Raw genomic sequence first — 25,002 nt, forward strand, 5'->3', positions numbered from 1 at the left:
TTAAGCCATGGAAATGAGTATTTTATGGTCCTGTTATGTGGAATAAAGAGAATCGGGTCTCTCTGGCAGTGATTGTTAAGTTACTCTCGTTGGTATTCGGAGGCAGAGAGGTGTCTGGCTAGGTCTTCCCCCCTCATCTCCACTCCTGCCTGTTACCACTAATTTTTATCTCTTTTACTGGTAGATAAGCCACCATCCTGTGGGTTCGAGGTTTGCTTTGCTTACTATTGCCACCATTTACTAAAGGTTTTAAGTGTAATTATTGCTTGGTTCCTTTCCTCTTAACCCTTGTAATATCTGGTGAGAAACGTGGCTGCATTGTCCTCTGTACTGTACAGATGTGAAGGCCCAGGCTCAGAGAGGATAGAGGAATTGCTCTCCTAGTGGTCGGAGGTGAGCATTACACCTAGCCTGTTAACTCCGCCCCACCCCGCCCCCTACAGGGCAAGCAGAGCTCCACTCTGCCAGTTGCTCTGAGCTTGCATCCCTGAAACTGCTTTGCTCCACCATCCACTCTGAAGTGGCTGATGTGATGGGGGCAAAGCCCTTCTTAGGTAGGACTGCTGTTTTCATAGAGGAGGCTTGTGGGAGCTTGTTTGCCTCTGCTGTAGGAAGCTGCTACACAAGGAGTTGTCATTTGTGGTCGGGGCTATCCCTCAGAAGACACTCCGCCTCCAGAGCCATGTGAAATATATTTCTGTTTTTATTAGTCACCTAGTGGGATTGGTAGTTAGTTTTGATTATCATCTTCACAGGATCTAAAAATCAACTTGGAGACAAACCTCAAGGCATGCCCATGAGAGTTTCTAGATTTTGGGAAGACCCACCCTAAATCTAGGTGGCACCATTCTATTGGCTGGGGTCCTACACTCAGTGAAAAGGGAGAAACTGGGCTTAGTTCCCTTGTTCTTTGCCTTTCTGCTTCCTATTGTGGATGCAGCTGCCTCACATTCCAGCACAGATGCCTCCCTAGCCGTGATGGGCGGTAACCCAAAGTCCTGGCCCAAATAAACCCTTCCTTTTATCATGCAGCGAAGAAAGTAGCCAATACCCTTGGGGTTTGGATTTGGCAGCAAAATTGATTTAAACATGACTATTTCATCTTAAAGTTCAGTAATCTTAGGAGGCATCTGTGGTGAGAGAGAAATAATCTGGACTACTTGACTCCTTGTCTCCTTTGAGAATCAGAGTCAGGCTGGAGCTGGAGAGATGACTCAGTCGTTAAGAGCAATAACTGATCCGGATGACCAAGTTTGGTTCCCAGCGCCCATGCTGGGCAGCTCACAGCCAGCTGCCTCTAACTGGAGCTCCAGGGGATCCAGGGTCCCTGGTCACCGCCCCCATTCCCCCAAGCTTGCTCTTCCCCCTTCCCCCCTCCCAATCCTTTCTTCTCCTTCTCCCTCTTAGAATTCCTTAGAGCAAAAAAAGCTGACCAGGTAGAGTATGGTGGCACACATCTATATTCCCAGTACCCTGGAAGCAGAGGAATAGATATCATTGCAAGTTTGAGGTCAGTCTAGTTTATATCCCCTTCCCCAGACCAGGTGTTGGGATCAGATGACATTCTCAGATGGTATGGGTTGTTTTGCTTTGAGATGGGGGTACACTGAAGCCCAGGCTAGCCTGGAACTTGTGATCTTCCTGTCTCTGTCTTATTACAGGTTCTTATCTTATAGGAGGAGCTTCCCCTTGCATCACCATCTTGAAAATATGAAAGCCGGTGGGCGGGGCACAGTGTGGTTTATCCTGGATAGCACATACTGGCGCTTTGTTGACCTGCTGTTTTGTGCTGCATAATTTTAGTTGGTAGGAATTAGTGGTTGTGTTGTTTTGGAAAGACCTTTCCTGGTTAAGACAGCCTCCTGGATACATGGCCACACTATTAGAATAAAGATGGTGTAAAAAACAAGTAATCCTTGTCCTCTTGTAGTTTTAAATGTTTTTCCAGAACAACAACAAAAAATGCAGTATATTTATGTTTATGAAGTTCATGGGTGTCTAACACCCTTGACTTTGAATTTTCTCTTTTAATGCCTGTGATGACCAAATTCTTAAAGCACCACTCTATATATATGTTTAAATTTGAGAATAAGTTTAACAATACCTAGTATTTTCTATACCTGCCTTGAAGACTGTCATAACTAAGGCTTAATTTTTTTCTATCTTTAACATTTGCTCTTATTTTGAAGATTCTTTTTAGAGATTTTTTTCCATATTTAGTTTCAAAATTCCAATTTAGTTTCAGTTAACTACTTGTTGTTTTGTTTTAGAGGCAGGGTTTCTCTATATAACCTCAGCAGTCCTAGAATTTGTTCTGTAGACCAGGCTAGCCTCAAAGATCTGCCTGCCTCTGCCTCCTGAATGCTGGAATTAAAGGCATGTGCCAACATACCTGTCAACTTATTCTTTAAATCAGAAATATTTTAGCATGAGAATTTAGTTAAATATACTTCCCATTCCATAAGACACAATTTTTATTTTCTTACCCAAACCATCTGGTCAGCCATGTCTCACTAGCCTACTGCAGGATGCTTATTACATTTTATTTTGTCAGAAGCTATTACCTTTATACAAAGAAGGAATGGGAAGATACTGGTTTAGAGAGATCAATTTACATGCTTTGGTTTACAGGCTTACATTTATTAACATTTCAAGTAAACACACTGAAATAGCCTAGTTGTGGCCAACTGTATTACCTTTTGATCATGTTTGTTACATTTTGGTTGCAGGTGGTAATTTAGCACCATGTACTTTTGTGTGCAGTTTTTCTTTGGATTAGAACTGGCCATATATGCTTGGCTGGCTGGGAGCCCCGAGGATCTGCCTATTCTCTAGAGTACAGGTGTAGGTCTCCATATTTAGGCTTTCTGCATATATTCTGAGAGTCAGACTTGGGTCCTATTGCTTGTGCAGTGACCACTTTACTAACTGAACTAGTCTCTCTGGTCTGCTGTTCTAATATATATATTATAATATGCATTTATATCAATTTAGTTCATTGATGTCTTCTTAGAGTATCCTTTACGAGTTTAAGATTAATTTAAAAACAATGATAAAGTTTTTCCTCACAGTCAGTGATTAATAATCTCTTCCCTTGATTCCTGGCCTATCTCTTAATAGTATTTTGCCTCAAATGAAGAATAAGGAGAAAAAAGAAGTCATAGAAATAAATGTATTACTGGTTTTGTTCATGTTCATCAAGTCTGCATGGGAGGAAGAGTTTGAAAAATGGTCCAGTGGATATCTGTCTCCTTAGTTTAGTGGTCAGAGTCAATAGCAGGAAAGTTTAAATACTTAGCAGCCTGGCCCCTAGAGATTTGTAGTAGTTTTTGGAATCTTACATCAAGATTATGTCTGACACCCACACCCACCTCCAAGTGCTGGGATTAAAGGCATGCACCATCATGTTCTGCCTAACTTTTAACTCTGAATAGGCCATTTGGTGATTCATAACACTTTGGCCGATGCCGCCTTCTCCTCCGGGGCGCTGCCGCCTCCTCCTCCTCCTCCTCCTCCTCCTCCTCCTCCTCCCTCCTCCCCCACCACCTCTGCCTCCTCCTCCTCCTCCTCCTCCTCCTTCTCCTCCTTCTCCTCCTCCTCCTCCTCCTCCTCCTCTTCCTCCTCCTCCTCCTCCTCTTCCTCCTCCTCCTCCTCCTCCTCCTCCTCCTCTTCCTCCTCCTCCTCCTCCTCCTCCAGGTACCCAGGCTCTCTGACACTCAGAGCTACCTCTCAGGACTGTCCTGCTTGTGGCTGCCCTTAAGATGTTTGGAGGTGGGCTCCTGCTTTCCCCTGTTTACCCCCAAACCTTCTCATTCTTGGGAGATCTGTCTGTCTGTCTTTTCTTTATTTTTGGACAAGCACTGTCTTTTGAACCTTTTATCACGTGGGCTGAATCTAATTGTTATCACTTGCTTAAACTGAGGGCTAGACTTTGCCACTGGGGTCATGCAAGGTTAAGAAATGAAGGAAAAAAAGGTTAAACAAAAGACTCCGGGGAATGGGGGAACCACTACTTAGATGAGCCAATGGAAGGATGCTACACCCATTCTGCCCAGTTTGCTGATTTCCATCATCTTTCAGTTGGAAACTCTTCTAACATCCAATTGTACAGTTTTTATATTTACTTTGCAGGGGGGACTCACTAACAGCTCTGACTGGCCTGGAACTAAGATCCACCTGCTTCTGCCTCCAAAGTGCTAAGATTGAGACATACACAATCATGCCTGACTATATTTGGTTTTATTGGACACATAGTAGTTACAGTTATGGGGGTACTGTGTGATATCTCAATGAGCGTGCAGTGTGCATTGCTCAGGTCAAAGTAATTGGCTTATCTATCACCTCAGACATTTATTTTTGTTTGTGGTAGAGGATTTCAAAATCCTCTCTGCTATCTGTCTACCTTGAAACATTCCCTAATTGTTTGTAACTCTAGTCATTGTACTACTGTATAAAATAGTCTTCATTCCTCATAGGCCCCTGAGACCACAAAGCCTGAGTAATGTTTGTGCTCCTTGAAAATAAGAATAAGGGTGGGGTGGGGGAGGGGTGGATGTAGCTTGGTGGTTTATAAGACTCTAGCATAATGGTTCTCCATCTGTGGGTCATAGTTCCATTGTCATCTAACAACCGTGTCACGGGGGTCACATCGGGTATCGTGCATATCAGATGTTTACTCTGTGATTCATAACAATAGCAATATTATGTAATAGCAATGAAAGTAATCTTATGGTTGGGGTCACCACAACCTGAGAAACTGTTTTGAAGGGTTGCAGTGTTAGGAAGGTTGAGGAACCAGTGTTCCAGCCCCACCACCAATAACAATCAGTATAAACATCTAGCATCCAAATTACAGAAGCCCACGGTTCATTACATTGTAACTTAAAGATATTTATAAGTATAAAGACAGGGCATGCGAAGGGTTCACACAGCAGTGTTATTCAAGCGCATCCGCTGTGAAGGACAGGCAGACCGTCATGACTGGTGAACATGTGAGCTGCTGGGCATAATGCTGCAGATGCTGTGCCAGCCAAGCTGGTGCTCCCAGCATGACGGCGCTGCTTAATGCCGAGTCAACGGGATGCATTTCAGAATATCACGCACTGAACCAGCTATATGTGCTCATTAGCTTCTACTTCTGCTGAGTAAGTGTATGTCCTCTGCCTGTAACTTGCTGTGGGAGTGCCTTTTTTTTTTTAAAGGTTTATTTATTTATTATATGTAAGTACACTGTAACTGTCTTCAGACACCCCAGAAGAGGGCGTTAGATCTCATTATGGATGGTTGTGAGCCACCATGTGGTTGCTGGGATTTAAACTCAGGACCTTCGGAAGAGCAGTCGGTGCTCTTAACCTCTGAGCCATCTCTCCAGCCTAGGGGGGGGTGCCTTTATATTAGGGTCACCTCTTCTTTTCCTTACTAACTACTGACCAAGTTATATAACTTGAAGCCTGAAGAGTTGGAGCTTAGTTGGACATGGTGGCACACACCTGTAATCCCATCACTTGTGATGCAGAGGCAGGTGGATTTCTGAGTTCAAGGCCAGTCTGATCTACAGAGTGAGTTCCAGGACAGCCAGGACTACACAGAGAAACCCTGTCTCGAAAAACCAAAAATAAATAAATAAATAAATAAATAAATAAATAAATAAATAAAATAAAGAGTTGGAGCTTTGGGTATGGAATTATGTGACTGCTTCAGTTAGAAATAGTTATTTAGATACATGTTCCAAAGTGGGATGGTGAATACATTTTATCATAAAAATCAGCACCAGATTAAAATCCCCATGGTGCAGGTGAACTCTAAGGAGGGCTTGTGCCTAGCCAGGTGTGAGGAGGTGAAGGCAGACCGTGCATCTCTTGATTCTGCCGCACTGCATGAGATCCAGTTTCCGACTATTAGTAGGATTTCTGTTTTCTCATTTAGCTAATTTCTTAGGTCTTAAGACAAACTCCCATAGTCCTTTTTTGAATCTGTGTCCACAGTAGCTTTGGTTGCTTTCCTTAGTGGACAGGATCATAAACCTGACTCAGGAGAGGACTTTGTTCAGCTTCAGACGTGTTGAAAGAATGTGGACTTAGATAGAGGCCATGGATCGTATTTTGTGTTCTCAGCAGAGGAAGGCGTCAGGGTTTCTCCTGAGACCCCCCACACAAGGGTAAAGCACACACAGTACCTCAGCCTGAGTTCTGACGCACAGCCTGAGGTCTGACACACAAGGGTAGAGCACACACAGTGTTTTGTTACTTTGCTAATTCCTATAATTTTTAATTCTGGCTAGTGTACAATTTGGTTAGAAAACTCACAGATTGTTTGGCACAGTGGATAGACTAACAGGTCACTTAATTTTTCTACTCTGTGCTTTTCTTAAACTGCTGTGTTGGGGACTCATCCCAGTGAGCGTCTGAGGGGATGTGCGCATTGGACTGGAATGCACCCAGTATCTCTCAGTCGTTAGACTTTACAAAGAGCAAAGGATACCTGAGTGTGTTTTCCTTGGTTCATCCTTTTGGGAAAATTTCCCCTAGTTTTAGAAATTAGGAAAACATCAAAGTCCCTAGGTTTTACTGGTATTAAACCTTAAATGTCTTTCACATTTTCTTTTCTTTTTTGACTGCTTTTTTGCCGTTGCCTTGTTTAAGAGGGGTATATGTTTGAGAGGGGTATATGTGTGTTAGATACCAGTCATTTTCTCTAGGCATGAAGAGTCTGTACTTCAGCTTTATTTGGGTTTGTTTTCCTTATAAAGTTGTTGACCTGCTTCTAGCATAAGAATGAGGCATAATCTCAGGGTCCAGATGTTATCTAACAGAATTTCTGACTTGAATGTGATACTAGAAAATTAATATAATAAAACAAATGTGAGAGGCCGTATTAACTAACACAAAAGTAGTCTGAAACTGCTGGTGTTGAAATTCCCACCCTGTAAGATCACATAACAAAAACCTGCAGCCAGCATGAGTGAAAACTCTCAACGCTTCTGCTTGAAGAGGAGAAGGAAGACACACTTACACTCACTCCTTAAACAGTCAGCATTGTACCTAAGTCCTAGGAGGGGTAGGCTTTAAAAAAGTGAGAAGTCAGGTGTTAGAAGTCGTGTCAGTCGTGTCTAGGTGGGAGATGGCAACTAGGGTTTGTTTTCAGAATGGCTGGAGAAAATAAAAACCTGTTAATCTCCTGTGTACCAGTGATTGTTTCAGGTGAACTAGGGTGAGGCTTATATCTGTTTAGGAACCTACTTTTTAAAATAAACTCTTCTTTAATCAGGTAAATAATGATTTTAAGAAATCAGTTGTAAGCTCATTGTGCAGAAAACTGTGCGTGTCTGTGTGTGTGTGTGTGTGCGCGCGCGCTTGCTTGCTTCCTTGCTTGCTTGCTTACTTGCTTGCTTACTTGCTTGCTTGTGTACGTGTATGTGCACATAAGTGCACACTTGCATGGTGTGATGCTCTATTCTGTGGACACCTTGACTCAGAACTTTCCATATTATACAACTGGTCTCTGTGTTTCTAGTAGGGATGTTATTGAAGGAAGGGGTGAGAGAGGGAAGGAGTTATTATTTGTAACTGCACAGGGTGGTGACAGGGCTTGTTCTACCTGTTTGTTCCTGTTCTTCAGAGCAGAAAACCATGAAGGCTTAAGTTGCAAGGCAGGTCCCTGGTTGGCATGTCAGCCGTGTGGGGTCCGACTGATCAAAGGAGACTGATGAATTAAATCTGCTCATTCTCTTTTTACCCCGATTTTTCACTTTATTTTGGAAAGGGATTATCACTGACTTATTCACTATCTCCCTGACTTTTAAGAGACAGTTATCCTTCCTTACTAAGATTATTTTTATATATTCCCTTATTACACACTTTGGGTTGTAACATTCATCAAACTTTTATCATACTTAAAAATGGTAAGAGGTTTTTGATGTGACTTTTTCAATAAAATTAAATGATACCATCATTATGTTTTTCTCACTGATACATGCATGTGCATTGCATAGTTCTATTAATTTGATGACTGTTTTCAAAATTCTGTATAATTTTCTAATGGTCATACTGTGAAAACGTTTCTATGGGCATGCAAACCCGGATGGTGATGGGTGAGCTAGGTCTCAGGGTACTGATGTAGAAGCAGTGTTACAGCTCATGACCGGTTCCCCACTTCTCCTGGGCAGCGCCTTCACTGTCCCTCTAAGAAGAGGCCGTTGCGTGTCCTGGGTGTTCCTTTTCACTCACATCCTGATCTGTTGCTCACTGATGCATGTGCTTTTGGGAGTCTCTGAGACTCTCTGTTAACCAGAGCTTGGAGAACATTTTGATAATAGTTAATACCGACAAAATAGCTTGTCCTCAGTCTTTCTTTTTCAGTATTTTGGCTAAAACATTTATGGCTAATCTGACATAATTACCGTATTAAGAATGAACTGTACCAAATATACAAAATAACATATTCTTCATGACTTATTTCTCAGAGAAAATTTTAGCATGTCATTGTGCCTCTCAAAAAGTCAATACTAAAAGAATTGAGTAAGCTATATATTTCTTGGGAAAAGATTACAACTTTTCAGTACATAATTTTAGAAATTTTGGAATGCAAAAAATGTTAGATATTGATAGACGACTTGGCAAGTAGTATAACTCTTGGGATGTTCTTAATTAATAAAAGCCTAACTAAACTTTGTGAGAAGTGACTGTATCATTTTAACTTAACATCCACTCCCATTTAAAAGGTTATAGAAAACTTTGTTTGAAGTTACAGTTTGTTTTACATTTATATTTCTTCAGGGCAAGTATGCTACTTTGAGGAGCCAAATTTTTAGTTCTTTCAGTGCTTCAGTAACTGAACAGATGAGACTACGATTGAGTGGAGTTAAGCCAACTGTGTAAAGAGGTAGCCATTGCTGCTTGGATAGGACTGAAATAAGGATTTCAGTTGTTTCTTTTCATGCGTATATTTGTGATACAATGATTTCAACCACAATGAACTACTTATTTATGTTTATTTTTGAGGCAGGAGCTCACTGGGTAGCCTAGACTGGCCTGAAACTCTCAGCCTAGCCTAGCCTTGCCTTAAACTTGGTGGCAATCCTCCTACCTCAGCCTCTTGCTGCTGGGATAACAAGCATGGAAGTCCATACCCAGTGTGATCCCAGGACCTCTCTCAGTCTGTAGCTCAGGCTGGCCTTGAATTTATAATCCCTCCACTTCGTAGGACTGCAGGATTGCAGTGTAGCACCATGGCTGGTTGGGACGAGATTTTGTGAAGAATAAATTAGTTCGTTTGCTTTTGGAATTAGGAAGTACTTTATAATTTAGTTACTTGCTCCATTTAATTCTGCAGCTAATGATACTGAGACTCAAAGTGTGACGTAATCTAAGGTGACACATTTGGGTAAAATAAAACCCAGATCTCACTCTTAGTTTCTGGGCTTAGGGATTTTCATATCATGTCTGCCGTTCTCAGAAAACCAGTCTGTGTAATTGAGAAGAAAGGGAGGTCTAGAGAATGCTAAAGGGAAAGGTTATAATGTACCTTTTCCTGTGACTTGCCCCCCGCCCCCCAAAACTTAGGGCTTGGCTCACAGGTTTCTAGAAGCTGTCCTTTAGACATGGTGGATCAAGGTCTACTATGGCCAGTGCTCAGAGATCTGATATTGTGCTAATAAGATTATTATTTTTGTGTTTTAGGTGAAAGTTACGTATGTGCCTCCAATGAACCATTTCGTAAAGTTGATTACACCAAAAACGTTAATCCGAACTGGTCTGTGAACATCAAGGGCGGGACCACCCGCACCCTGGCTGTGGCCTCTGCGAAAAGTGAGGTGAAAGAAAGCAAGGACTTCATCAAACCCAAGTTAGTGACTGTGATTCGAAGTGGAGTGAAGCCTAGAAAGGCCGTGCGGATCCTTCTGAATAAAAAGACTGCCCATTCCTTTGAGCAGGTCCTAACGGATATCACCGAAGCCATTAAACTAGACTCAGGCGTGGTCAAGAGGCTGTGCACCCTGGACGGAAAGCAGGTAAGTGCTTCTTCCTGCAGCATGATGTTGTTATTTAGTGTATGTATTGATTATTTTGGGGTATTTGAAGAGATTGTCTGGAACTTGCTATGTAGTCCAGGCTGACCTTGAACTTGGGATCTTCCTGGTCCTGCCAAGTGCTAGGATTAGGGTGTACACCGTGCCTAGCTACTGCAATTACATATTGAATGTACTGGTCTCTATAAGTAATCCTAGTGGGTTTTCTTCCATGAGGGTGTGTGTGTGTGTGTGTGTGTGTGTGTGTGTGTGTATGTGTGTGTGTGAATTAGCCTTTAGCATAAAAAATATAAGGGACTTTCGTTTCTCTGATTATCTAAGAACCCATTGTATGCTTCTTCAGTTTATAGAAGGAAAGATGTGAATTTCTGGGGAATAATGAAAGTTGCAGTACTGTCCTATGCTAAGTGAGACATTATCCAGGAATTATTGTTGGCTTCTATATCACAGAAGTAAAAAATAAAGATATTTAACATAGTTAGAAGAGTCTGTTTTCCTCTATTATATGTAAAAATGGAAAATGCATTTCATAAGGAATTTGAATTCCTATTGTCACAGGAATGTCCAGATACATTTCTTCCTGAACAATAGAGTCAGTTAATCAGCATTTCTGGAAAGTGAACTATTGGCTGGAAATGTGGGAGTTGAGTTATAGGAACAGTGTATCAAAGAATCTCATGTGCTTTGAAAGGTTGGGCACAATATAAAAAAAAAGAATAGAGACATGGGAGTTAAGTGTTGCCAGAAGTTGATTCAAGACAAAGAAGCTTCCAAAGTGTGTTTTTTCATATAGCACAAATCCAAATCATTTATATTTGCATTTTATTAAAATTTTAGTTTCCAATATTAAATTTCTTCATTTTGTCTCTCCCCCCAACATACTTTAAACTTTTGGATCTTGTTTATTTTATTTTTTTTTTGGAAAAGTATGTTCTTTTATTGAAAAAGGAAGTAAAAACATTTTATGATAAAATTGAAGATTTACATGGAAAATATTTCTGATAAAATAGAAGAGATATATAGAAAAACACATTAAAATTGACAATTTTCATGGAAAATTTGAGAGTAAAGTGGTAGACATAAAAACATTGATAAATTAATTGAAAAAGGAAGTAGAAACATTTTATGATAGAATTGAAGATTTACGTGAAAAATATTTCTGATAAAATTGTAGAAAAATGTAGAAAATCATGTTAAAATTGAAGATTATCATGGAAAATTTTATATAGATATAATAATGGTAGACGTAAAAGTATTACTAAGTTGATTGAAAGTGAAATTATAAACATTTTCTGATAAAGTTGAAGATTTACATGGAAAATATTTCTGATAAAATTGAAGAAATATATAGAAAAACATGTTAAAATTGACTATTTCATGGAAAATTATACAGATAAAATGGTAGGCATAAAAATAATTCTAAGTTGATTGAAAGTGAAATAATAAACATTTTCAGGTAAAATTGAAGATTTACAAGGAAAATATTTCTGATAAAATTCAAGTAATATACAGAAAAACATGTTAAAGTTGACTATTGCATGGAAAATTATACAGATAAAATGGTAGACATAAAAAACTTAATTGAAGGTGGATTAAAAACATTTTTGATAAAATCAGATTTACATGGAAACCATTTTTGATAAAATAGAAGAAATAGATAAACATGTTAAAATTGAAGATTACCATGAAAAATAATGCAGATAAAATGGTAGACATAAAAATACATTACTGTCGGGCAGTGGTGGTGCATGCCTTTAATCCCAGCACTTGGGAGGCAGAGGCAGAGGCAGGCGGGCGGATTTATGAGTTCGAAGCCAGCTTGGTCTACAGAGTGAGTTCCAGGAAAGACAGGGCTACTCAGAGAAACCCTGTCCCGAAAAAACAAACAAACAAACAAAAAAAAACAACAAAAAAAGAACAAAACAAAACAACAACAAAAAATACCTTTACTAAATTAATTGAAAGAGGATTACAAACATTTTCTGATAAAATTGAAGGTTTACATGAAATATATATTTCTGATAGTCTAAGACTTTTTATTGGGGAATTGAATCCATTAGATGTTAAGAGGAATAGTGATTGTTGCTTTTTGTTAATTTTGATGTTAATTTTTTATGTTTGTGTGGGTATCTTCTTTTGGGTTTGTTGGAAGAAGATTACTATCTTACTTTTTCTAGGGTGTAGTTTCTCCCTCCTTGAGTTGGCGTTTTCCATCTATTAATCCTCTGTAGGGCTAGATTTGTGGGACGATACTTTGTAAATTTGGTTTTATCATGGAATATCTTGGTTTTTCCATCTATGATGATTGAGAGTTTTGCTGGGTATAGTAGTCTGGGCTGGCATTTGTGTTCTCTTAGGGTCTGTATGAGGTCTACCCAGGATCTTTTGGCTTTCATCGTCTCTGGTGTAATTCTGATAGGTCTACCTTTATAGGCTACTTGCCTTTTTTCCCTTACTGCTTTTAATAATCTTTCTTTGTTTAGTGCATTTGGTGTTTTGATTATTATGTGCCGGGAGGAGTTTCTGTTCTGGTCCAATCTATTTGGAGTTCTGTAGGCTTCTTGTATGTTCATGGGCATCTCTCTCTTTAAGTTAGGGAAGTTTTCTTCAATAATTTTGTTGAAGATATTTACCAACCCTTTAAGTTGGGAATCTTCAATCTCTTCTATACCTATAATCCTTAAGTTAAGTCCTAAGGTCTCATTGTGTCCTGGATTTCCTGGATGTTTTAGGTTACAAGCTTTATGCATTTTCTTTGACTGTTGAGTCAATGTTTTCTATGGTATTTTCTGCACCAGAGATTCTTTCTATCTCTTGTATTCTGTTGTTGATGCTTGCATCTATGACTCCTGATTTCTTTCCATGGTTTTCTGTCTCCAGAGATGTCTCACTTTGTGATTTCTTTATTACTACTTCCACTTTTTGATCCTGGATGGTTTTGTTCGGTTCCTTCACTTGATTGTTTGTGTTTTCCTGTAATTCTTTAAGGGATTTTTGTGTTTTCCTCTTTAAGGGCTTTTACCTGTTGACCCATGTTCTTCTGTATTTCTTTAAGGGAGTTAAGTCCTTCTTGAAGCCCTCTATCAGAATCATGAGATACGATTTTAAATCCAACTCTTGCTTTTCCGGTGTGTTGGGGTATCCGGGACTTGCTGTGGTGGGAGAACTGGGTTCTGATGTTTCTAAGTAGCCTTGGTTTCTGTTGGTGAGGTTCTTGGTCTTGCCTTTCGCCATCTGGTTATCTTTTGTGTTAGTTGGTCTTGCTGTCTCTGGCTGGAGCCTGTCCCACTTGTGGGCCTGTAAGCCCATGTCCATACTCCTGGGAGACCAACTCTCTTTTGGCAGGGTCTGTGCACAGAGGGCTGTGGAGTTGCCTGGATCCCTGGTGCAAATGGCAGCCGGAAGACTCCTGTTCCAGCTGCTCCACTGATCTTATGCCCTGTGAGCTCCTAGCTGTTCCCCTCCAGAAAGAAGGTGGAAATCTCACCTCTGTGCTCAGAAGTGAAAGCGCTGCTGGGAGATCACTCTCTTCTGGTGGGCTGTGCACAGAAGATTGTGGAGCCGCCTGGCTCCCTGGTGCAGATGCATTTTTGGCTCTTGCATCGCTGAGAATGAGCATAGAGAGACCATCAGAGAAATGTCCTCTGGGAAACATGACTAAGCATCTAATTGTCTAAGACCACCAGATCTAGTGACTGGGAGCTTGCTACAACATCTCATGAGAATTTTAATGTAGAGTCTAGGACTTGGGAGTTAGCTCAGGAGGAAAGTGCGTGTTTACCGTGTTCAGGTCAGGGTTTAGTCCTCAGCAGCAAAAATAAATAAGAAAGTCCAGGTGTGGTGGCCTCATCTTTATTCCTATCTCAAAACAAATGCCAAAAACCAGAGAAACAGAAGCAGCAACAAACCCCCAAACAAAATAACCCAGAAAAATAAAGACATGGCAGTGGATTCTGGGCAACAGCAGAGTAGGGTGATCTTAGAATGCTGGAGTTACTGATCAGCTAACTTCACAGGATTAATGAAAACAGACACCTGTGCAAAGGAATTGCTATCCAGCACAGAGTAACACAGAATAACCCAAGATTTTCTTTACATGAATGTGAAAATAACAGGAAAACAAGATAAGGTGAATTAAAAAGGTGGCTGTGCTAGACACAGGAGACTGGAAGGAAAGAGACAAGTATTCTTTTATTCTTTTTTGTTATTGTTTTATTTATTTATGTATGTGAGCTCTTGGTCTTTCTGTATGTCTGCACAACAGAAGAGGGCATCGGATCCCATTACAAAAGGTTCTGAGCCACCATGTGGTTGCTGGGAATTGAACTCAGGACCTCTGGAAGAACAACCAGTGCTCTTAACTACTGAGCCATCTCTCTAGCCCCTAGACAATATACCAAAAGAAAAAGTAACCTAAATATGCAAATTAGAATAAGAAGAATATGGCATAGCTGGTTATGATGGCACATGCCTGTAATCCTAGCACCTAGGCAGCTGAGGTAGGCAAATCACAAGTTCAAGGCCAGCTTGGGTTTATGTAATGAGTTTGAGGTTAGCTTGTAGCAAGATGCCCTGTAAACCTCTAAACACACACCTACACATATACAGAGCACAAACATACATATACATACAGAGCACGTGCGCACACACACACACACACACACCGCACACTGCACCCTTCCAGGTTCCTTTAGCCTTGCTCGTTTGTGAATATGTTAGTGGTTGTCCACTTGGGAGGAAATTGATTCTCACTCTTTGAGCTGCCATTCATTGCCTATAGCTCTTCCTCTAGGGTGGGGCTCCATGAGATGTCCCTCATCCAGGTTGGCATGTCAACTGGTAGTGTCTGTCCCTGTGCAGGTCTTGTTTAGGTGACGCTAAGGTTGAGATTTCATGGGTGCACTTTTCTGTCATGGCTAGAAGACACTGGGAGCAGGTGTCCTGGGTCCTCTGGCTCTTAACACCACTTTTATGGTTGTCCTGAGCCTTAGGAAGGGGTTACAATGTAAGAACTGAGGCTGAGCACCCGTGCTTGTTTGACCAGTTGTAATTAATAGTCTCTACTACGAGAAAGAAGGGTTTTTCTTCCTTTCTTTTCTATTTTTTCTTTTTCTTTTCTTCCTTTTTTTTTTTTTTGGCAAAGCGTAAGAGTTACACTTATCTTTGGTATAAGAGTAAGCATTTAGAATATGGTTAGAATTTATATTGATTTTTGAAAAGTGGCAATTGTAGGTTCTCCTCTCCTCTTGGGCCTCGCCAGCCTTGGATATTTGTCTAGGTTTATAGTACTAGGTATGCACTCCCTCCCACTGATTAGACCTTTTTTGGACAGCTGTTGGTTTTTCCCATGGTAGGAGGGCCATTTTGTCATTACTGTACCACTGGGGCGTCTTGCCAGGCAGGCCATCATGGTGGCTCATACGCCTCACAGCTGGTAGGACTGTTGGTGGCTCCTCTCCTCTGGCAGCTCACGTAGCATCTTCAGGTGCTACTAGAGCTTCCTTGGAGAGGAGGCTTCTAGGTCCGCTTCAGCTTTATCCCCCAAGTCCTCTGTCTGAAGTGTGTGGTGTCTTCAGAAAAGGGCTGAAACAGCATTAGTAGCTATGCAGAAATGAGAATTTCCTAAGAATGAAAATGGTGGGAAAACTATAAAAAGTAGGGCTGATTGGACTGTACAAAAATTAAAATGTTCTGGATGTCAAACAGCAGTTTTATGTTTTACATTATAGTGGCAGCTTAATAATAAAGGGACACTGGAAAAGCAAGTGAAAATCAGAACAGTTTGAAAAGATAAGACATATGCAGTAATCATTAAAAATGCATAAACTAACCTTGAAACATTTCAAGGACTGGGAATGTGACTCAGTATAGAGTATTTGTTTATGATTGAGACCCTGGGATTTATTCCTGACAACACCCAAAAAAGTACTTCAGTTTTCCTTTTTTGGTGCTCAAAATTAATAGATTTTTTTAAAAAATGATAATTAGCAGTGAAGTGGAAACTTAAGGGTTCTTTGGAAAGTCAGTTGCCTTGGATGGTGTTTTGCTGGGACAAACACGTGAAGGAATGTTTAGCTGAAGTGGACACAGGTGAAAGACTAAGAGAGATTGGTGAAGGAACGTTTCACTGAAGCAGACCCAGGAGAGAGGATGTTCTGCTAACAAGCACAGGAAAGGACATGCGATGAAGGATGCTTTGCTTATGACACCCTTATTGGTCTGCCCTACATTGTGTTGTTGAGCTCCATTTGCCAGGACTCCAGAGAGAAACTTCTGGTGGTGTGCTGAGGCTTCTTGCTGCTTCTGTGGACGCGGGCTGATTGGCAGAGTGGTGTCAGCTGAGACACGCACCTGCTGAGGCAAGAGCCTTGGAGTGCGCGTGACATTTGGAGAGAGCGTAAAAGAGACGAGAGTGGCTCCAAAGAACCTTTGTAAACAGGTCCACTCCGTCCTGTTTTTCCTTCTTCCTCTGGTGGGTGGTGGGCTGAAAGGGAGGTTAAACTGTTTAAGAACAAACCATTATTAAAAATAGTTTTTTTAAAAATTAAAAATTTCATAGAAGTGTTCACCGTTTCTGAATATGCAGTGATTTGGCCTTGTCAAAAGAATTGTAAGTATAAAATTTATAAACTTTGATAAGCAGTGAGCAAATTTGTGGAACTCAAAGGTCTTACTTCTTGAGCTTGTAAAATTACATTTGAAATTTATCCTAAATAACCTGAGATACAAACATACCTTTTGTGTAAGAACTTAAGTCCAGCATGGAATCAGGAAGACAGGTTGCAAACAGTTAAATCCCAAATGTCAAATAGTATACATGGCATTCCATGGGATGCCTTTGTACTGGCCGTTGGCATGCATGTTTGGAGAAATCTTTTGAGATTCAAGGAAAATGCAAATGGAAGAAACAAGGTGTGAACTCTGTATATGTTATTTTTGGTTTTGCTCACAGGAAGGGCAGAAAGGATAACTTTTACAAAGTAATTCACAGAGGTAAAAGTTATCTTTGCTGTTAGAACCTGAGACAGTTCTGATCCCTTGCAGCCTCCTGAGGTTAAGCAGGTACAGAAAGTTACCTTTGAAGTGTTGGCAGAGGCTGTGGGGTGTTACAGGGTTCCTTTGTCATTGTTTGTGTGTTAGTCGGTTTCTCTTTGGAACTAGGGTCTTGCTGTGTGGTCCAGGTTGGCTTGGAATTGGTGTATCCACCTGCCGCTACCTCAAGGTCTGGGATTATAACTCACGCCCTGCCATGCTGGGATTACCTTATGAATTTACATATTTTCCATGTGCAAAGAAAATGTTTTCAAACTTTGATGTAATATTCATTTTTTTGGAAAAAAATTACAAACTTTACTTTTAAACACACAAGCTTGGATACTACATTCTTGGGATCCAGGCCATTCTTTAAGAGCTGAGGTTTTCCTTGTGATTTAACATTGCACAATAGTTGAACTTGATATTTTCAGTACATTATGTCTATTTCTCTTGGTTGTATGGTTTGAGTAGAATAGAGCACCATTAGCATTCTCTATGTTTACCAGACTGGCTTTGAATACAAAGAGATTTGCCTGCTTCTGCCTCTCAAGTGCTAGGTAGGATTAAAGGCATGTGCCACTATGTCCGGGTTCAGATCTAACTACTTTCTAGAGGTTCTTTAAAATGGTTGTATAGGGGGTTATGTGTGCATGGGGGGGTTGTGTGTGTGTGTGTAGTGTGGGGGGGCATGTATAGGGTGGTATGTGTGCATGGGGGTTTTGTGTGTGGGGGGACATGTATGTGTGTGGTATGGCATGTGTGTATATATTTATAATGACAGATTTTCTTTGAAGAGAAATGAGAAAGGAACTTAGATATGTTAATGATCTATATCTGAACACCATTTTAGATATGTTAATGATCTATATCTATACACCATTTTAGACTGCGTTAAAGCTTTTTAATCCTAGTTTACTTACTTCCCAAGTTTTTTTTTGCATTTAGAATTTATTGGATCTGTGACACAAAGATAGACATTGGTTTTTAAACAATTCACCATAAGTTGTCACTGATGTCATACTGAAAAGCAGACTTTTGAGAAGTCTTGTTTTCTTTGAAGGCTTTGGGGATTGAACACATTATAGGAAAACATGTGGCAGCAGTACTTTTGCTCTTGTTACAGTGTGCTTTAAAATTTCTCTTCTTTCAGAATGCTCACATTTCCCTATTAGTATTGGCTCCATTTATAAGATGTGAATTTGTTAGTAACATTAGCTTGTGTATTTAAATTCTTCATAAAATCACTTAAATCATCTTCTAGGATTTCATCTCAGTTGACTTATAGGTTCTAAACCAGCAGTGATTTATTTATTTTTTGGTCCCTAGGGGACATAGAAGTATATCTGAAGTCAGTTTTTAGTTCTCACAGCTAGAAGTATGTATTCTTTTTTGTAATTTATTTTTATTTTATGTATATTGGTGACAGTTTTGAGCTGCCATGGGAATTAAATCCTGGTCCTCTGGAAGAGCCACCAGTGTCCTTGATCCCTGAGCCATCTCTCCAGCCCTAGAATTGGGAATTCTGTTGGTATTTGGTCATTAGAAACCAGAGTTGTCAGTAATGGTCCTAAGATTCACAGGCAGCTGTGGTATAGTTCTTTGGGCACCACACAGTGCTGAGATTTTAAAGTCCATGTAGTGATGTTATTCAAAAGGAAATACTCTGTGAGTATTAACTCAGTTAGTAGCCAGCAAGCTGGACGTTAGACCTTACATGCTATAAGAACATGTGTCATCTAATGGGCACATAAACTTCAGAAGGCTTTGGTTTACTGGCTTGGATGTCAGAATGTCTTTGTGGTGTGAGGATCTAGTATGGGAGGTAGCACAGCTTCACAAATGCTTAAAGAAAGATACCTAAGTACTTTTGTAGATATTTAAAGTACCAAGCATCATGATATAATCTTAAGTATTTAGTACTTAAAAGCAACCATGGTGTAATGGTCACCCAGAGGATGTTAGCTTGGTTGTCAGCTGATGGGGTTTCTTGAAGTGATTGGAGCACCACGAGCTTCTACCCTCATTAGTGGATTAATTGGTTGATGGGCCCACAATTTGATTGGCCTTTCGAGGTAATAGAAGCTAGCCACAGCAGCAGTTTCCTGGGCACATTTCTGTGAGATGATGTCTTGTTCTCACTTCTTATCTTTCTGTTACCTTTCGTTGGCAGAGGTGAGCAGCCTTCTCTGCTGTGTGCATTAGCCATTGTGATTTTTGTCTTGGCTCAGGTCCTATACAGTGAAGCCAGCTGACCATGCGCTGAGACCCCTGAAATCTTGAGCCAAAATAAGCCTGCACTCTTTTAAGTTGTTCTTGGGTATATTTTGGTACATGGAGAAAAACCAAATATACATGGTTTTCAACATCATTAAAATTGGGTATAGCTCAATAATGGACGCCAGATCCCATGCCCAGCACAGGAAAAGGGAAAAAGATAAATGAAAATTCTTAATGTACAACCCATGTATTTATAAATGAGTTGACTAGAATAAATGATCTGTAAAGAATACTGGTTGTTCCATAATTTTGTTTAAACACATGGTGAAATTTGATTAGTCACTCAAATGCATTTTTTTAGAAACAAAGCTTTGAACTTTTAAACACTTGTATAGAAAACAAGGCCTTTCAAACATTCTTAAAGATAGAATGCCTGTCTTTTGATAAGCCACAGTGGCAAAGTTTTTTTTTAAATGTCCCTTTTTTCTGTTTCAGAACTCAAAGATCCAAATATAACTTTGTCCACATATGTGAAGAATTCTAGCTTTTAACATTCCCAGAAACAGCAGAGTTTAACATAAAAGAAACATTTTATAGAATCTTGGAACAAGTTGATTCTTGTCATGAGCAAAGGCAAAACAGACTTAGAAATTGCTTGCAGTTGATGCTTTTAGGGTAAAACACTTCCAGACTTTAGGACCACTGCCAGCCTTGGGATGCCCGTGTGCTGTGTTCTCTTTAGGGAATATGACAGCCATTGGTGCGCCTGTGTCCAAGGAGTCATTTAGAGTTTAGGAAGCTTTCAACCCTTACTTTTTTGATGCTTAGTTATTATGTGGTCATTAGTATATCGCCAGCAGACCATCCAGTCTTCAGCTTTGGCTCCCTTAATTCTTCCTTTTCCTTGTGGAAGTACTCAGTGGTAGAGCCCTTGCCTGTCAAGTAGGCAGCCCCATTGGCTATTCAGAGAGCAAAGGTGAATCTCAGCCATGCCCCCCACGTTCTCAGCATTCTGCCTCATAGAAGAAGGATGAATTGAGTCTAAATTAAAAAATGGCTTATGAGCCGGGCAGTGGTATCACACGCCTGTAATCCCAGAACTCTGGGAGGTAGAGGCAGGCGATTTCTGAGTTCGAGGCCAGCCTGGTCTACAGAGTGAGTTCCAGGACAGCCAGGGCTATACAGAGAAACCCTGTCTCCAAAAAACAAAATCCAAAAAAAAAAAAAAAACCAAAAAAAAATGGTTTATGAAAAAAAAATATTTGAGAACTCACACATGCTCTCAGTAACCCTGTGTAAGTTTCCAGATTTAAAAACCGACCTCATGCATTTGTTGATGTTAATATAGAAAAGCTCTGCTCTCAGAACTGCACAGTTTTCCATGATATCCTCCTTGAGTATTTTTAGGACTGCTAATTGTAGTGTGATAGAGCTGCCAGACTCAGCCAGAGCGTCGTACTCTGCAGCTGGTATCATTGCTTCCACAGAGGTTTAATGCTATGAGCTGAGGGAATGCATACCATCGATGATGCAGCCAGCGCCTATCCAGATAGACCACTCTTGTTCTCATAGGCGTTTCAGGCTCTTGATTATAAAGTTTTATTCAAAATATTCTTTTTCTGTTTGGTGCTGGTTTATGGTAGGCATCTCTAAGTATGAACATGAAGACTTTGATTATATGTAAAATGTTCCTGTGGTGTGTCCTCACACAAGGTCATTAAAATGCCATTTCAAGCATGAGTGATAAGAATCCTGTGTGAGCACTCACTGATGCTGCTATTATATGCACAGTTGTATTTTTGGAAATTTCTTCTTGCGCACCTAATCTTGCGCAAGTTGTTGGGTTACCCAGTTTCTGTTGTAAAATGTTATGGCTGGACAATTGAAAATGGAAATCAATTTATCATTGAGCCAGGTATCAAGGCCTTAAGACTTTGCACTTACTAGGCAAAGGCTCTACCACTGAGTGACTTCAACAACCCTTGGAAAATGTGAATTAAAAAAGGTTTTCTTTTTACACAAAACAATGTGTAGGTAAAAACATACAAGTCAGCTTAGGTAACTTGATCCATATTTGTGGTCCATATTTTATATATGGCCAAGGATAAACATCCTAAAAGTTTTAGAAGCTGAATGTGATTTATTTTTCTTGCAGAACATTCCTCCTTGGTAGTTTCAATCCATGTTGAAATAACGTCTCAAACTTCTAGGAATCAGGAAATGTGGCCAGTATAATTGTGCTCTAAGGAGCTGACTATATGGTTTGGAGCCAAGAAAATATGAATATAATTTGATTTAATATATTTATTCCCTATGTTATAGGACAGAGTTTGTGAGAGGTGCCATCAATTAGAAAATGTTAATGATTGTGAAGTTCATAAGATGCTGAGCTTGAGTGCCAGGCTTTTAACCCATGATTATTTTTCAAGATCATCCTGCAGTAGGTATGTGGTCATACTCTTGCCTGAAGAATGTTACAAAGCATATTCAAAGAAAAATTTTAGGATTGTGTATATGTGAGTAGGGAATACATATGGTTCACATGTATGTGGTCACAGGCATTATGTGTGTGGAGGCCTGGGGCTCGCATTGGGCGTCTTCCTTAGCCGTTCTCCACATTACGGACTGAGGTAATGTGGCGACTCCCTCCCTGAATCTGCTTCCTGGGATAGCAGGCAGGCCACTGTAACTACTTGGCTTCTTCGTGTGGGTTCTAGGCACCCAAGCTCTAAGGCTTCGTTCTTGTGTGGCAAGGGCTTTACCTGCTGGATCATCTCTCCAGCCCCCAAAGAACTTTGTGACTTGGACTGCAGGTCACCATCTTTGATATAGCAGCATAGTTCCAGATTTATTGTCTTTCAAAGCTAGTTTCTGATATTCAAAGAATGATTACTTTTACCACTTTATAATCATTCCTCATTGTTTTTCAGACTCTCCTGTAGCACAGTTTGTTTATTTACTTTGTCCTGAATAACTTATTAAAAATTTCCAAAGTCTGTAGTAGGTCTGAGAAAATGAAGATTGACCCTGTGGTGTTTGAATATAAATGGTCCCCATATATTCATATATTTGAATGCTTGGTCCCCATTTGGTGGAACTCTTTGAGAAGGGAGGAGGTGTGGCTTTGGGAGGAGGTGGGGTTTCAAAACCCATGCCATTCCCAGTTAGAGATCTCTCTGCCTTGTGTTGTTGTCTGAACATCTAAGCTCTCAGCTACTGCTCCAGTGCCATGCTCTGTGCCTGCTGCTTGCCCCCACTAAGACTGTCATGGATTCTAACCCTCTGGAGCTGTGAGTCCCCAAATTAAATGCTTATTATTAGTTGCCTTGGCCATGATGTCTTCTCACAGCAATAGAACAGTAACTAAGACAGACCCATGAAGGATATTCAGTGACTGTGGTGTAGAATATAAAAATTCTAAGGATGTGCTATTATGAGTTAGTGTCTCATAAATGGGAGAGCAAACTTCAAAACTGAGACCTACCCTACATTTATAACTAGCTAAACTTTTATTATATATGTAGACAAATGGAATAAACAATAAATACCAAAACAGTTTGTTCTAGTCATAGGAACATGGATGACTTTTCTGGTAAGTTTTCTTATTATGTTATGTTATTAATGTGATAAATCGCATTCAGTATTACCAGATGCTGGGTAGTATCACCAGAACTGAATATTGTGAGAGTGAACTCACAAAGAGCCTTCAAACTCAACCTTCAAACTTTATTTAAAGCTGGCCAGTTGTCTAAGAAGGAACTTTTCTTAAGTTTGTGACATGATTTTGGGCTGAGGTAGAATTAATTTATTCAGTTGTTAATATTTTGGTTTTTTTATTCTGTTAGGCATTGTCTTAGTTGCTTGAAGAACAGGTGCAAGAGAAGTTCTCTGCTTTTGAGGAACTGTCATTATAACAGAACAGACAGATGTAAAAGCCAATTGTAGGACAAGGAAGTCTATAAATGGCCACAGTGATGCAACTTGCACAGAAGAGGAAGCTCTTTGTAGAGTTATCCCAAGTTCTTCACAGAGTACGCCTCTGGTCATTCCACACAGTGAAGTAATAGTATTTAAAGCAGGTTTAGTTTGCAAGGAATAGTTCAGGTTACAGAATATATGTATTTGATCTTTTTTTCATTTAGGACTCTACATTTTTTTATATCTTAACTTTTAATTTCGAAATTAGACTTAAAATTGTGTGATGAGTCCATATACTTTTTAAAAAATAATTTAAAAATTATTTTTAAATTATTTTGTATACACGAGGGTTTTGTCTGCCTCTATATGTCTGTGCACTGTGCCTGGTGTTTGGTGCCCAAGAAGACAAAAAGTGGGTGATGCCTTTCCTGGAATTGGAGTTACAGATGATTGTGAGCTGCTATGTGGTTGCTGGGAATTGAACTCTGGTCCTCTGAAAGAGCAGCCAGTGCTCTTAACTGCTGAGCCATCTCTTCAGGCTTTCTGTATCCTCTCCATCCTGCTTCCTCTAAGGTTAACGCTTCTTGAACCCAGGCAGGTATCTAAGCTAGGTTAACAGATACACCGTTAGCTCATGTGTAGACCTTACACAAGTAAGTGTGTCTCCTCAGTGTCTTGCCCATCTCACATTTGATCCAGAAGCACATAAGCCTTTGCTGTGGTCTCCCTTTTTTACCTCTGACTGTGATATATCCTTGGCTTTTCGTGATCTTGTTGTTTGGAAGAGCTCTGGCTAGTTATTTTGCATAGTTCCTCTTTATTTAGAACTTTCTGGTATTTTCTCACAGTGGTATCTTGGTTGTGTTTTTGGTAAGACTACTACAGAAGTCATGCCATGTCCTCTGTGTGCATTTTGTCAGCCACACTAGACAAATCCCATTAGGGGTTGGTCACTTGATTGCAGGTTGTTTTTCCACTATAAATTTGACATTTTAAACATAAATTAGCATGTTGTAGGGAGATTTCTTAAGAATGTGCACATACTTCTGTTTTCCACATTTTGATCTATTAGCATTAGTGCCTACTGTTTTTCGCTGACTCCAGTGACTATATAATCTTTACTAAAGAGCTTTTCTGATCCCACCATTCTTTCTACATTCAGTAAGCAGAATTCTGTTCCTAGGAAGAGCTTTCCTCTTTCTTGTTAGGAGTCTTTAATCTGTAGGTTTAATTCCTTTACTGTCACTTATTTTGTGGTTTAAAATGTCTCACATGTAAGCAACGGGCTTTTTTAAAAAAAAAAAATTCTGTCTATGTACACAAGCTGGCCTTGAACCCATGAACTTCCTGCCTTAGACATCCAAATGCTAGGATTGTGTGTGTGTCCAGATTTTTAAGTTGGATTGCGTGCTTGTTTGGCATATTTAAAGGTGTATGAGGATAGAATGTATGCTTAGCTTCATGGTAGAGTACCTGCCTAGCATTCACCAGGCCCTGAGTGGGTTTTCCTCCTTCCTTAGGTAAGAAATAGGGAAACTTGTTAGTTAGGCTCATAATTAACTCATGGCACACAAACATAAGTCTGCATCACAGTTTGCCACAGTAGCAGCTCTGGGCCCCTTGCTCTGATGCATCTTAATGTTGAGCCTCCTCCCCGTGTCTCCAGGCACCGGTTTCTGTTCCTGGACCACATTTCAGGTTCCCCTGGAACTCTGTTTCTCTAATGTATTTGCCGTTAAGTGCCCAGAAGCTGGGATTTAGAGTATGCCTACATTGGTTGGTTTTGGTCTATTTTAGAAGCTGGT

General features: G+C 40.1%; 1 protein-coding gene across 12 annotated transcripts in view; it reads left to right on the forward strand.

Moving 5' to 3' along the window:
- The window catches only part of Dclk2 (doublecortin like kinase 2), a 140,221-nt gene that overhangs the window by 4,291 nt on the left and 110,928 nt on the right, over window positions 1–25,002 (forward strand). For all 12 annotated transcript variants that reach the window (XR_007977490.1, XR_007977492.1, XR_007977494.1 and 9 more), the window contains exon 2: window positions 9,678–10,009. Coding sequence is in view for 6 of the 12 variants with exons in the window: in XM_052180228.1 (XP_052036188.1) it covers window positions 9,678–10,009 (332 nt within the window). In the remaining 6 variants the exon portion in view is untranslated. The remainder of the gene's footprint in view (window positions 1–9,677; window positions 10,010–25,002) is intronic.

The sequence above is a fragment of the Apodemus sylvaticus genome, chromosome 4, assembly GCF_947179515.1.
Source record: "Apodemus sylvaticus chromosome 4, mApoSyl1.1, whole genome shotgun sequence".
NCBI lineage: Eukaryota > Metazoa > Chordata > Mammalia > Rodentia > Muridae > Apodemus > Apodemus sylvaticus.